The following is a 14,804-nucleotide window of genomic DNA, read 5'->3' as shown; positions in this document are numbered from 1 at the left end:
CTCCAGGCAAACACTGATAAACTTTCAAATTGAGCAGGTTCTGTCTGTAATAGCTCAATGAATCATTTCATGTAAACCATTAGAGCGCACAAGTAATTCATAGGATACATAGCAGTCTCAGGGTGACACACTGTGTAAAACCACAGACACAGACAGAACCTGTCCTTTCTTGCGACCATAACCTGTGCACATAGCATCACAGAAAAGCCAGTAAATCAGCATGAGCTGCTCCTTTTTATGTAGGTCGGAAGGTGCAGATTCGCTGGTGTACAGGCTGTAAGCAGCAGCAAGGGCTCGCCTGCAATGTGCAGGTGTTTTTTGTAACTAGCTACAAGGTGAAGGTGCAGAGAGGTAACAGTTGCAGTGGATCCAGCACCACACTACTGGTGCCCACCTCTTACCCACCCTTTTTTATACTTGATTGCAAGAGTGCTTAATGTAGTTTTACACTTGCTTAGCATTCATTCAATATTAGTTAGTAGAAGAAAAAAAAATGAAAGGGCAGAGGAAAAGGGGGAAGAAATACAATTCAAGAAGTAACTGTGTGTAATTTCCTCTCCAACTTGTGGGCCATGATTTCTGTGTCAAAGGTGTGTGGACTAGCAGAAAAGCAGACAGGATTGTTGATCATTGACTTTACCGATGCCTGTGCTGTGAGAGTCAACAAGAGACAGTAGTCTATTTCTCCCAATAATGATAGCAATTTGTGTCCATTGAGATTATATTGGACATAGACTGAACTAGTGTAGCTTGTAAGTTTGATGGCAATCATTTAGAGGAGGCCTTTCCCCGCTGCTGTACCCTCAAGTCATAAGCAGCACTTATTGAGAGTAACTGAAGACAGCTTTTGGAGATTTGTTCCCATAAACAAAGATTTTCAGCTGAGAGATGGGAATGAGTTTGGGCACAGTTGGATCCGCAGCCATTTCGTGGGCACGCGGCTGTATTTCAGTGGACAATAGAGACAGTGAGAAAGCGGAGGAGGTCAGCGTCTCTTCCTCTGAAAGTAGAAAAGGTAGGGTAACAGTTCAGAGTGCTATTAAAGCAATACTGGACAATCTCTTTTCCTCTGCCTCAGAGCTGCTTACACAGATGACAGAGGGGCAACAGTGAACCGTTGAGCTCAACATAATAGATACAGTCATGACGCTGAGGGTCAGTTCCTTTCCCCGTCACACACGCCCACACATGCACACACACACACACACACACACAGCAGTCGCAGAGGGACAGCTGCTCTTCCTGTCGCTGTGTGGACAGTGTGCCACATCTTTAAGGCTTGGACACTGTTTCATAGAGTCAGCAAAGGCACACAAAGACACACATGCACTTAAACCACGTCTCATGTTTAGGCCTTAAAACTCTCTGCCTGGGCCTCTGTCACAGACACACACATTGCCGGCCACAAGGTGTATTTTTTTTAGAATCACAGGAAGTGGCAGTGCTCCGCCAGCACACAGTGTTGATGTCATGGCAAATAACATCAAACAATAGTGTGAGTTAGGTACTTTCTTTCTTTTACTTTGACAGAACAGCACGTAGGTTATGTTACAAACAATAGGGCCTGAAACTGTATTTTAGAGTGCATCGCTTTTACGTTGCACTATTTATTGGAAGAGGAAGTTGGGTTTTAATATGGACAATACTATAGAAGGAGCTTTTCTGAGCATACTTCCTCTTTGCAATTATTGAAATGGGAGGTTCTCTGATAATGCATCTGCTGTGAGTAAATATAATACAAAACAATGTCTACATGCACAGATTTTTGAAACAATCAGATTCACTGCTCCGACTCCCAGTGACAGTGTCTGACTCTTCTACACTTGTGCAGCTTGTTTTCTTAGTGAAAACTAATTTCCTCACAAAAGAAGCCAAAAAAAGAACTGAAAGTAGACCAGACGCCACTGAAAGCACGCGTTGGATGACGTCAAACATGTTGGCTTACTGTAAGGCGTGAGCCATACATGCACAAAGAAATCAGACACAGACTTACATATGAATCATAACTAATCAGCTCCGGTTTGTGTGTGTCTGGGTGCATCCCTGATGGTTCAAGAGTGGACAACCAACCAATGAATAATTAACATCTTGGTAACCCTCGCCCCCTTTTGCCCAGCCTCATTAATAATGTATTAGGCAGAAGACTTATTTTCAATTTTTGAAGGACACATTTAGAGGAGGGCAGTTCTCCTTGAAATTGAAGTTATTCGATTGTGTGGAGATGATGCTTTATCCAACTGTAGAGCCCAGGGGGAGGTTTGACCATAACAAGAGTGCCATACAGCAGAGCTGATCCAGACAAAGACAGCATTTTACTGACCCTTTTTTGCTGATTGGTCCTTTTGCAGGAAAAGGCACTCAACATTTCCACTAGTTGAAATATTTTCCAGACTTTCTCCAGACTTTTTGGAGCTAATCGTGCCCCTTTCTTTTTAAATAGGATAAGGCATTTTTTTTCACATAGCTCAAACAACATGTTTGGAGGGGAGAACCCATTGTCACTGTGTCCTTAAAAGATCTGGTTAGCATCAGTATGCTGTAACATAACTGACAATAGAAAACTAAAAGAGGACAGGTGTAGCAATTGCTTTCCATTTTCTGTGTTGCAATGCTTCAGTCGTATGCGAAGAAAATAAGAGCCAACAATTTCTTTAAATGTAGCTGCTGTTCTGTTATCTGTCAGCATCACCTTGAAGTGCTGTGAAGACATTATTAGAGCAAGAACTCAAAAAGCAACAGTCAAAGTCTCTCCACTAGTGATGATACATGCATAATATATAAGGCAAAAAAATGTGTGGAGAATTGCACAGCAGGGAAATGAATGATTATCAATGACAGGTTCAAACTGTGGGTTACTGTTACACTTACTAGCAAGAGTGCCAGTCTGTGTTGCTGCAAAATGTTGCTCACATTAATAACAGATTTTTTTTTTTTTTGAGAGTCTTCAAAAATCTGCTCTTTTTTCCTGCCACCTTTTGAGCACCATTGAGCCCCATGTGCCAGGGATGCTGGCTTATATGTCTGTGGGGACCAATAGCTCAGACTGACGTTTGCAAACTGTTTGAATGAAAAAGGGAGATAAGACACTTTTTTTTTTTTAAAAAAGAAAGTGCTGCAGTACCATCTACTTAGCAGCCTCTGGACTTGGCCCAGTTCACTGTCCGCAGTGTGGTGAAGGGGAGGGGGTGTGTTGTATGGTGGGGAAGATTGAGAATGCCTAAAGCAAGTGTTGGGCAGTAGAATTAACTCGTTCTGAGTCTCATACAGTCACATTAATACGTATTTACTCTCTTAAAAGCATTGCAAGCAGCTCAGGTCAGAGTCACATACTCAGTAGCAAAGCAGGGATGCAACCTGATCTCAGATGTAACAGGGTTGCGAGGGATCAATAATGAGAGTGAGACTGAGTCTGGCTTTAAATTTCCCAAAATCAATCACTATTAGGGAGTTGATTTAGACCCTGTGGTTAAGAAATCGGCAAGTTGGCTTTTAACTATAAGGATAGACAGTGACGCTCGAGCAGCTGACCTAGACACTGTGAAGCTGGACGTTTAAAAGGCTTTCTAAGGAGCTGCCTGAAATATTCACTGAGGTGCAATAACATGCATGTTGTCAACAACAATCTGCTGCTTTGAAAGACCGCTTGCATAATATGTGGAGGCATGCAGTGTATTTCACAACTTTAGTCTACATTTTTGACAGCGAGACAACAAGGACAACATTATGTTGAAAATCTAAAGAGTTGCTGCAGCTTGATGTGAGTGATGTGATTGAGTTGATAAGGCTGCAGTAAGAGCACAACTTTTGTCACGGATCACATCTAATTGCTGCTTAGCTGTTAAGCCGATTTCCACAGCTTCACCTGAAGGGAAAACAGATCAAATCTCAATCGTCAGCCTACAGTCTGTCCTCTACCGTTAAATACTTCAAACGACTGCAGCATCAGGGTTCACTATGAGCATGTGAGCTGAGTTTAGTTATTTGCTGGCAGACAGCAAATAACTGCTCATTCATGCTGCAGTCCGTCTGCCATAGGTGTGGAAGTGTTGAGTAGAAACGATGACGACACCCATCCTCTCAGGGTTCAAAAGTCAGTCATCTCTTCCTGTTTCACAGGACGCAGACTTGCATGAGTGGGTGCAAAATAAATCAAGCGGCCATGACTTCCCCAAAACGGTGCATGTTTAATACAACTCTGCTCTGACCTCAGTTTGTGTCCTGACATTGTACACCAGAGGCCCCTTAACCTTCTTCTGGGCCTAATGTGGAAGTGGACCTCATTTACTGTCGTCAGTTAAACCAAACATGTACCCTGTGCAGTCATAGCCCTTCAAAGTGAATCTGGTGCGAAAGAACAAAGGAATACTGTCCAGTAGACAGAGAGATCTAATCCTTAAAAGCAGATCAGATTATGCTGCTCCACAGTGTCATTTCACATTTCCTTTTCTGCTCCAAGGGTTTCACGTAGATCTTTAACTTTTGGTGATGTGACAGCATCAAGAACCCAACACTGTCATTACATCTGATGTACACAGGAGCTCAGCACACAAACAAATAGATTTTTCAGCACTAAAATAAAGACTATGTGAGCTCATTATTGTCTACTGGCTGCGTTTTAAGCTCTGAGATGCAGGATTAAACACTGCTGTCTACATGCATTATTGAGTTTCTCTGGTGTGCAGACTGGCTCTGGTGCGGTCTGCAGAGGACAGCAGCCTCCCAGTGGATTCTCCAAATCTTAAAAAAAAAAAATCCTGGAGAGCATCAGCTGCATGTCTTTGTCATCTCTTCTGGACTGTTCCTGTGGCAGAAGAGAGGAACAAAGGAACTTTTATTCAGTTTATTATTTTTGGTTGGTTGAATACATAAATAGCACCAATATGATCAATATGCGGAAAAAAAAATCATAAAGCGGTTATTTTGGCAGAGTTTGTGATTGCAATATAAGTCACAATTTAAGATGAAATGGTAATTTTTGCATTTTATTGTCACTGAAAAAAAAAAGATGAATGATGATGATGTGATTTTTATTGTTGTTCCCTTACATCTGGAGAATATGATTTAAAGGCCAGGGTGTCTCTGTAACACCATAATACTTGATTTATGGTATGTTGTGACACATTTTACTTTGTTAAAGAAATTGCAGCTCCAGGAATTCGGATTTTGTACTTGGCCATATTACAATTTCAATAATATTTTGATTAAGCCCTGCTGCACAGAAAAGACAAACTATTGAGCAGTTTTTATGAAATAGTGTGACCATATAAATACATGTCAGAGTTATGATCCATAATTGAATTTATGTTGTTGATCGATTTCAGTCAGTGCGTATGAAGGGCAGGACAATGACCAAATAATTTTTCTGTAGATTGAGACACAGATGACATGTGGAAATATCAGTTAAGTGTACATATAACATGTACCAGACAACACAGATCATGGAGATATGAGTTACGCCAAAAAGTCAGTAAACTCTCCTTAAAGCCATTTAATATAAAGTGTTGAAGTTGTTCCTGCTAACCCGCTCAGTGAAGGGCCAAGTTTCTGTTGATGTGATGGTAGATTTGTGGCTTAGAGAGCGTCAGGGGTCACGTATGGTTTCCATCATCTCACGCACTGACCGACTATCCAACTGTAACTGTGTTTGCTCCCTTATATGAGAGAAAGGATAGTTGATGGGTGCCGCTATTTTAAATTAGCTTGAAACTATTTCAGTCGCAGTGATCTCTGCATGGAGAGTGACCAACTGTCTTATGTTTTAGCTTTATGTACTTATTATGTTAGAAAGTGATGAAACTGCATCACAGTGTGTCAGTAACAACTCGGTGTTGATCTGCTTCAGTCTGAGGCTTCATGTTTAGCACATGATCATTCTAGTTCAGCCATGACACCCAGATTGAAACTGTTCTGGAAACAGTTTTTAAACCAGTGAGGTGCAGCGTCATCAGACAAAAGGCCGTGCATGTTTGCAATCAGAGCGCAATCAGCTATATTGAAAGCTTTTGAAAAAAGCACTCTCTGTTGCTGTTTATTGTCTCCAGTCGTCATGATATCCTAAGTTCTGTTTTATTGCCACTCAGTCAGTCCTGCTGTTGCAGAATGATCCATTTATGAGCATATTAGGGTTTGGTTTAAGCCAGATTGATCTAAGATTGCACGATTGCTCAGATAGAAATATCCTGGGAAACATTAAGCTGGTTATCAATAATTGATGTGTTTTCTTTCTAGGAAAGTATTATTTGGACCAAGACATGGTTGTTTAAATAGTAAGGCCTCACTGGTTCTGTGTTGGAAGGATGTACAGTGCAATGACATTTATTTCATAATTTACTGAAATTACAAACAATGGTCACAGATAAATTCAGCAGAAACTCGAGGGGGCAGGGACAAAACACTTCAGTTCCTCTTCACTTGTGTGTCTTTGTAAGGTGTATCAGACACTTCTCTATAGCAGTAACACAGAGAGGACAGTCGCTATTCAAAGAGAGGTCACTGTTGAAGGAGTTGGAAATATGTATTTCAAACACTAGTCTGGACCTAGTGAAGATCTAATTGAATTTGTCACACATCAGACATGGTAAGAGAATGACTTGTCTTGCTTTTTAAAACATTTGGCTCCTTCCCATGAATGAAACTATTTCAGATACTACGATTTTCTGTTCCTGCCCTTGATTCTGATTCAAAGGGAATGTGTTTATTACCCTCACACAGTGGTAAACACAGATGAAAAATAACTTCATAACATAGAAGCTCAAACACCAGACAGATTATGAAGATATGATTTACATCTTCAAATGGCTTGGTGATCCAAGTTCTGTGCTGTTCCTCTTGAAATCTGGTTCAAATTCAGTCCTGACTAATTAAGAACCTAAAAAACTGAGAATATTAAGTCCTCAGATTTCTTTGGGTAACAGTAGTGTAGTGTAATAGGAGCCTATTTGATCAGATGCTGGTAATGAGGAGGTAATTAGTAACTAAAAGATTCTTTTGCGTGTCGCAAACACAAGGTTTGGAGTTGGTCTGATAACATCACTGGTATCAAACAAGTCAAAGTGTCATGTTTACATGTGTTAGCTCGACCCAACACAACTGTATTTTCCCTCTGTACAGATGACTTTACCTTCACCACCTCCATCCTGCGGCCACTAGACCCATTTAGGTCTATGCACACAACAGCCACACGATATGTGCATCAGGTCTTCAGGAGCCAGGATATGAATGGTCTTAAAATGATTCAGTCAACCATCAGCATCCTGTGTTTTTAAAGCAAGCACCTAAATCGTGACAGGATCATTTCTCCGCCATGTTTGTCCTCGTTGCCTTGTTGGAGTGAACCATGTGACCAAGCTCACTGTCACAGATGTCATCAGTCACAGGCTCATCTGACAAAAATGAAGGCATTTCACCCTCTGAGTAGAGCGAACAGGGTTATTATAAAACACTGGTGGAGTGGATACCACATCGAGAGAGGGTGGCACCAGACTGGTTACTATGGAAACAAGGACTGATTCATGGGCTGGGGTCTGAAGAAGCTCGGGAATATGTGATTTGTACAAAGGTAGTGAGTGATTAGTGTCCATGCTCAGCCCTGGCCGTGCTGGCGGAGAGCAGGTGTGTTTCTAGCCGACCCTGGAAGTTCAGTTTGTTGTTGGAACAACATGAAAGCAATCTGTGATTTTTGGGGAAGAAAAAGACCCTGCTGCCAATAATCTAAACTCCCACTTTGAGACAGCAGAGAAAATTGATTTCTCACACTTTTTCGAGTCATTGTGAAAAATGCAGATGATGTTGCAGCTAATGACTGTAGATAGCCGAAGACAAACATCCACTGTGCCCTCATGGGTGATGATGTTTGAGGGTTCCCAGGAAGAAACATGAGCAGGGTTTTAATGTCAGCAGCCCTGGCACCATATAGACGGTGCATAGAGGCTGCTCTGTGTGAACCAGCGCTTGTGTGTGAGATGGGAAACCATACATGGCTAGAAATGTCTTGAACTCTCCACTTCTGCATTTTATAGCGCAACCTTCCACGTATTGTTCAGTCACATATGACCACAGCTGTGTATGAGCTTTGACACATTCTGCACATGTGTAAAGAAAAGAACAATTTCATGAACATGTAAAAATGTGATCAAATTTGACATTTTCTGATAGCTGGGTAGGTTTGCACTGAGGCAATGTGGACTCGTGGCCCTACAGACAGATTTTGAATGTTTCTTTTAATGCAATGTTTTTCCTCAAATGTTGTATATTTCAAGCTGTCCTGGAGGAATTGTGAGCTCAGGGAGTGTCTGTGTCAGCTTGTTTCAGTGTACCACACGAGCAGAGCACCCACCAACTAAAATCTGCATTACTGTTGATCTAAATAGTTGAAATTGCAACACAATTGTCTGAAATGACTATGCTGGCTGTTAGGAGGGAAATTATCTCAGGATAAGACTATCTATTGAGACTTTGGAATATTAATATGAATACTTTAATATATTCATAGTTGTCACACAGTCCAGGCAGTTGTTATATTAGAAAACAACTGAACAGGCAGGGTGTCCAGTCTATAATGTATAGTCTGTATTTAACAAAAGCCTTCATACATTTTTTAGTGCTTCAAAACAAAACCTTGGTGGCTGTTGTTCTCTACATTGTGCACAGCATCACTGTTATTGGCTGTAATAAGAAAACAGACACAGAAGACAGTGCTGAAGGTGATCAAATGCTGCATCAAACAATCTAAAACAATAGCATGTTACAAAGCCCAATGCAAGCCTTTTTTCTCTTCTTGAAGAGCAGATATTATCCACTTCTGTAATAACAAAAACCTTTGAGAGAAACTAAGAAGCTAAATCTGCAGTCAGTGTGGCTTCCTGGTAACAGAGCACACCTCGAAGTCTCAACAAATGTCTCCTAGATGATATAAGTGCATGTTTACACCTCGACACACATTAGCATATCTTGACACACCTGATAACCTCTTTTTGTTCATATCTTCCGTATTTAGTTTGCAGCTTTTTTAAGGCTTTTCACTGAAAGATTGAAAACATCTGCAGATGTATTCTCTGTGATGAAACAGAGTGAGCGTAAGCAAGGAAGGAAAACAAAGATTTCGGGTTACTTCCTCACTTTTCTCTATAGCATTTGTATGTTTGTGTGTGTGTGTGTGTGTGTGTGTGTGTATGTGTGTATGTGTGTGTGTGTGAGTGTGTGTGTGTGTGTGTGTGTGTGCGCGCAAGCTGGCTAGCTTTTCTGGTAGCAGCTCTGCACCACTGCACCTGCTCTTTAGGCTGCGAGCACGAGAGAGGAGATGCATGTGAAAAAGCTAGACAGGAAGAAGTCTCATACCTCACAAAAGCTCACAAAAGGTTTCAACTTGAGTTGATTGACGTCAGTTTGGTCAAAGACAGGGCATCAGAGACAAATGTTGACACAGAGTGGCTGATCTGTAGCTGAAAAAAAATCAACTTCGCTGGTAAGTTACAATCAAAACTTAAAATGATGAGTCGTATTGGGGTTTTAAAAAAAAAAGGGAAGCACGCATCTTCATACTTTTAACGCAAAGCTTTTGCCTTTAATTTACTCTTAACCACTTCAGTGACTGAGTGAAAATAAGAAGGTCTTAACTGCTGCCTCAGAACACTATGTTGACAGTTAACAATGTTTCTGTTGTTATTATTTGCATATTCGTTTAAACACTGGTACAGGAGTAAACAAAACTGTGTCTGTTTGTGTGTGAACGTTACATGTGAGGGTGAGAGACAGTTTACACTTATTTCTCTCGTATGTTGGCACACTGTCAATAAGCCAGGAAGGCCCCCTCCCCTGTGTTAATACTGTCTATTGTGAGCATGTGCGGGGTGGATGTGGCGAGCATTAAGCCTGCTATGGAGCTATTTAGGGAAACTTTGGAACGGAAAGTGTGTAAAGGAAAGAATAATAATGAAAGAAAACAGAGGTACAAGGCATTACTCAACAATAAAACACACGTCGGACCTGCTTGGAGCTTTACTGTTGGAGCTCAATACTTGCTTATCAAAGCCATTCTTCTCCACAAAGTGTTTTTTGTGTACGCACTGACAGGCTGCTATGGGTTGAATATAAATCTGTCGATTAAGACAATAGCAGTGTGAGTGAGTGATGAGAAAGACGTTGCAAAAGACTTTTTTTTTTTCTCTTTCTTTTTCTATAAAGGTGGCCAGTGGACGAAGCTGCAGCCACTGAAGAGTGCAGACGGATGGGTGCCATGTTAGACGGGCTGACACAGACAGAACCTCTTCTACACAGAGGACAGAGAGTCGGGCTCCAGTGATGATCCCTACATCCTCACTCCACAGGAAGGAGCATCCCGCAACTGGAATACCACCAAAACACACATCTGCACACCCGGACAGACCCCTGCGACGACAAACAGCTGAATATATCCCTCAGTCTTTTTCATTTACACTCAAGAACTCGCTGCATTGTGAATACAAAGTGTGGCACCTCAGAGAAGCATCTATGATAGCTGAAGGGTTGAGAAAGTTCAGCCATCTTAAGTGGTGTGAATGAAGTCTGTATTTGTTGCTTTCACTCAGAGGGGTTTTCATCTTCGTGCACAGCACTCCCGTTTCACACCAGCACCATAGAGACCAGGAGAGAAATTTAACTGGGAGAGCAGAACGCTCTGGACCAGAGTGGAGAAAAGATTGTGGGACTGGAGCTGGTTTCTCAGGCACCATGCAGTCAGATGATCTCTTCATCCGCAAGTTTCGCCGTCAGAATGTGCGGCCACCTATTGCCACCGTCAACTTTGACCCGAAACGAGAAGCAGGAGTAGTGGAGTGGCCGCCCAGAAGGGACGGTGACGGAGCTGATGGCGACAGCCTCACTCCGAGCCGCGTGGGGCTGAGGTCTGTGGGCCGGGGCCACATCATGCAGAGAAGTAACAGCGATGTAACCTTAGGAGACTTAGACTCCTCTGGGAAGGCAGGGGGGAAAGCAGCTCGTGCGGTTGGTGAGAAGGTGGGTGTGGGGTCTCAGGGCGACTCAGGTGTGCTGCTACACAGGGAGTATGGCAGCCTGTCCTCATTGGAGAGACAGACTCAAGCCCAGGAGCCAAGCACAGATGACCAGGGGCCCCTGAGTCCAAATGCCCTCCGCTTCAAAGACCCTTTCCTGCTTTTAGGACTGCAGGGCAACCCTCCAGAGCCTGATGGATTCTTTCGGGGTCTGTCTGTTTCCACAGGGGACTCCCCAAAACCTGCCAAGCCGCCGAAGCCTGAAGGCCTAAGTAAGAAAACCAAACCTGGGCCCCCTCAGATCCCTCAACCAGGTCCATATGACAACATTGGGGGCGGAGCCTGGGTGAGGAACTTTGCCCACTACGATGTTCAGAGCATCCTGTTTGACCTCACCGAGGCAGCCACCAACAGAGACAGCATTGGGCGGAAAAAGAATATCACCTCAGGGGCTTCAGCCGCCTCCCAGCTGCGGCCCCTTTCCCAGGTCACCCCCTCCTCACCTGCACAGGGCGGGGGCAGCAACGGGGGCAACGCAGAAGACCCTGAGCAGTCGCTGCTGGACGAGGGGGATGGCAATGATAATGAGCTCCTGCTCAGCTGCCCTCACTTCCGCAACGAGACGGGGGGAGAAGAGCAGGTGGGTCTGGGTCGATCCCAGGGCCGACGGGGACTCTGGTCGAGCCTGCGAACCCCCAACGATGCAGTGTCAGTCCTGGAGGAGCCCAGAGAGAGTCACATCCAACAGCAGGGCAAAAGCAACTACTTTATAGAGCATGCAGATCTGGGAGCCCATTACTATCGCAAATATTTCTACATGAAAGGTACGTGTGGTGCAAGTCAATTTGAATTTTTACTGATTATGTTCATTCCAGTTAATAGAGAGAATAATATCACAGGGATAAAATCAATTTCTGTTCAGCTTAATAAAAAGTGGAAGTGCACTGTGGTGCTATTCAATCATAGACAAACAATCACTTTGCAAGTCTTTATCAACATTTCTCCGATTTCTCATCTAAACATTTAGAGACTGTGCAAGAATTACTAGGGGGGAGAGGGAGGATAGGGAGGGCAGTCTTCCAGCCTGGATTTATATTTCGTTTCAGCTTTTCCTTGTCAAAAGCAGCAGCTTGTTTTGGTAAAAATATTAATAACTCTTGCTTTGCTTTTTAAAATGAAATATAAGATTCATCTCACCTCCCCAGCCTGATCAATTCCAGACAGTCCCTGATCAGCATCATCTTATTTTAACCCCAACCCCACTGCCAGTGTTTTTTAACCTGGTGCAGCACTTCCATTATTGCTCTTCACAGTTGTACGTATGTAATTGTACTTTCATCACAGAACACCAGAATTTCTTCGGCATGGACGATCGCCTCGGCCCAGTGGCCATCAGTTTCCGTCGAGAGGAGAAAGAAGGATCCAGTGGAGCTCAGTACAATTACAGAATCATCTTTCGCACCACAGAGGTAAAGTGGCACTTTTCTCTCCTCAAACTCTCCTCAGGTTCAGTGTGTGCAAAATTGATTTGACTGGACGTGCTGAATGTAAACCCTCTCCTCAGATGAAGACTCTGCGAGGTTCCATCTTGGAGGAGTCGGTGCCCTCTGCTGCTCGTCACACGACCCCCAGGGGCTTGTCTCCCAAGAGGCTGCTGGAGTTCATCATGCCTGAGCTGAACCTGCACTGCCTTCGCTTGGCCTCAAACTCCCCCAAGGTCCGGGACACCCTGCTCAAGCTGGACGAACAGGGGGTGAGTAAGGATACATCTGCTCACACTGAAGACTGCTGCATGTGTCAGAAACCTTTTCACAACATCGGACTGTGTCAAATAGCATCAGAAATCTTTTTTTTTTTTTTTTTAATGTCACATCCATAGAGTCTCAACATGTTGAACTGTACAGTCTATTAAAATGTCTGACACTGCTGTCCACAGTGATCGATCACGTGTGTTTCCGTGGGAAGGTGCTACTATGCTGCCTGTTCACTCACCTTATTGGACGGCAGCTAATTATTTTGACTGATGTTACTTTTTGACATCAAATAGGTTTTGCGCTATAAAAAAGTAGATGCAATAAGCTGCGGCTTCAGCCTATACCTTTTGGTCTGGTGGAAATCTCAACCTATGCTGCATTGCTTTGTAGAGTTCTACTGATGTGTTATTTACAGACCGAAATGTTCAATTTCCGTTATTTTCATATGATAATGATTAGTCTGTCAGTTTTCAAAAAGTAATTATAAATGTTCAACATAATGACAATTGTTTGTCACACATTCTCGGAGCAAACACAAAGTGTTGTCCTCAGGTTGCTGGTTTTGTCAGACAAACACTTAGAAAGAGCAAAAAACAGAGACTAAACTAACAAAATGAAGAAAAGCAAGCAAATCATCAAGTGTGAGAAACTGATACAACAGATTTTCTCAGAACTGTTGATTATCGTTTACACCCTGTCACAGGAATAGAAACTTTATTTTTATGATTATGCTGTAAAAAACTCACTCTGAAACTCACCCACGACAGACAGCCTCTAGCTCCATCTTTGAGGGTAACTAGGTCAGAAAAGCAATCAACAACTTTGAAAAAATAACCTGTCTCATCACCCTGAACTCTGATGTAAAAGCTGAAGGGCCTTGATAGGGACAGTAATGTATGCTGTGGGGGTGTGAACATTTTACAACCTAAATGTGCTTTCTGAGCTGTAAAGTAAGATGTCAAATGAGGAGGGTCTTCCATTATATGAAAGGTCTTGGTGGTTTGAATGAAAGGATTGTGAAAGTGGTATAAATGTGCACATATGACAGTGTGGTGAAGACTATTCTGAATTCTTTTCTCCTCTGACTTCTTGAATAGCTGAATTTCCAGCGAAAGGTCGGGGTGATGTACTGTCGGGCCGGGCAGAGCTCAGAGGAAGATATGTACAACAACGAGAGCTCTGGGCCAGCGTTTGAAGAGTTCCTGGATCTGCTCGGGGAGCGGGTGCGGCTGAAGGGCTGGGAGAAATACCGAGCTCAGCTGGACAACAAGAGTGAGCTGAAAACATGCACCACACCCCAATCTATTGGCTGCATCTCACCTTGTCGCAGGACCATTATCTGAAGGGCATCAGTGTGCCACTGAAAGCCCAAGATAACTCCTATCTAGCCACATGTAATCTGAGTAATGCCTGCAAATAAGCATAGTCACTGCCGATTATCTCTGAGCTGTTTTCCCTTCAATGAGCAGCAGAGAACAGCAAATGGGACAGATTTCACCCTGACTGTGACAGTTTGAGTTTTCTTTCAGAGACGTTGACTGATTTTGCCAAATCTCTTCCTGTCTGTCTGTGTGTTTGTGTGTGTGTGTGTGTGTTTCTGTGTGTCTTGTGCTTGTGCAGCGGACTCAACTGGGACACATTCCCTCTACACGCGTTACCAGGACTACGAGATTATGTTTCATGTGTCCACCATGCTGCCCTACACAGCCAACAACACACAACAGGTAAAATGAACCCTGACAAAACAAAGATGTGACACATCATTTCCTTTTCCTGCCCTTTGTGTTTCTCCAGAGCCACGCTCGTGTCTTGGATGTGAGTTTTTCTCAGATGTTTCACCTCTGTTCTTTAAAATTGCATCAGTGTCAGTACAGCCTTCATTACCCATCTCTGTTCAAACTGCCATGCTTTCGGAAATGCTTCAGAAAGAGCCTCTGTGTTCTGCAACAAGCATGACATAAAAATCCTGCCCCCCAGTGTTCACTCCCACCTTCCTGTTCAGCTGACTGTCACTTCTTTATGTGCAGTCTGTGGTTTAAGCCTGTTTGCTGTCATTTACAAA

General features: G+C 43.1%; 1 protein-coding gene across 10 annotated transcripts in view; it reads left to right on the top strand.

Moving 5' to 3' along the window:
- Positions 1-14,804, top strand: part of sipa1 (signal-induced proliferation-associated 1) — a 33,968-nt gene that overhangs the window by 6,252 nt on the left and 12,912 nt on the right. For 7 of the 10 annotated variants that reach the window (XM_071460627.1, XM_071460628.1, XM_071460623.1 and 4 more), the window contains exons 2-6: positions 10,183-11,812; positions 12,333-12,457; positions 12,553-12,741; positions 13,840-14,014; positions 14,363-14,466. In XM_071460627.1, coding sequence (XP_071316728.1) covers positions 10,708-11,812; positions 12,333-12,457; positions 12,553-12,741; positions 13,840-14,014; positions 14,363-14,466 — 1,698 coding nt within the window. In that variant the 5' untranslated portion in view covers positions 10,183-10,707. Of the gene's footprint in view, positions 1-6,404; positions 6,578-7,110; positions 7,612-7,642; positions 9,464-10,182; positions 11,813-12,332; positions 12,458-12,552; positions 12,742-13,839; positions 14,015-14,362; positions 14,467-14,804 lie in introns of those variants that run through there. The other 3 variants (XM_071460626.1, XM_071460625.1, XM_071460624.1) reach the window with 3 other exon arrangements.

Source organism: Trachinotus anak, unplaced genomic scaffold, assembly GCF_046630095.1.
Source record: "Trachinotus anak isolate AG129_WGS33_773 ecotype Australia unplaced genomic scaffold, CSIRO_AGI_Tana_v1 ptg000024l, whole genome shotgun sequence".
Taxonomy (NCBI): Eukaryota; Metazoa; Chordata; class Actinopteri; order Carangiformes; family Carangidae; genus Trachinotus; species Trachinotus anak.
This window is presented reverse-complemented; position numbering and strand designations above follow the sequence as displayed.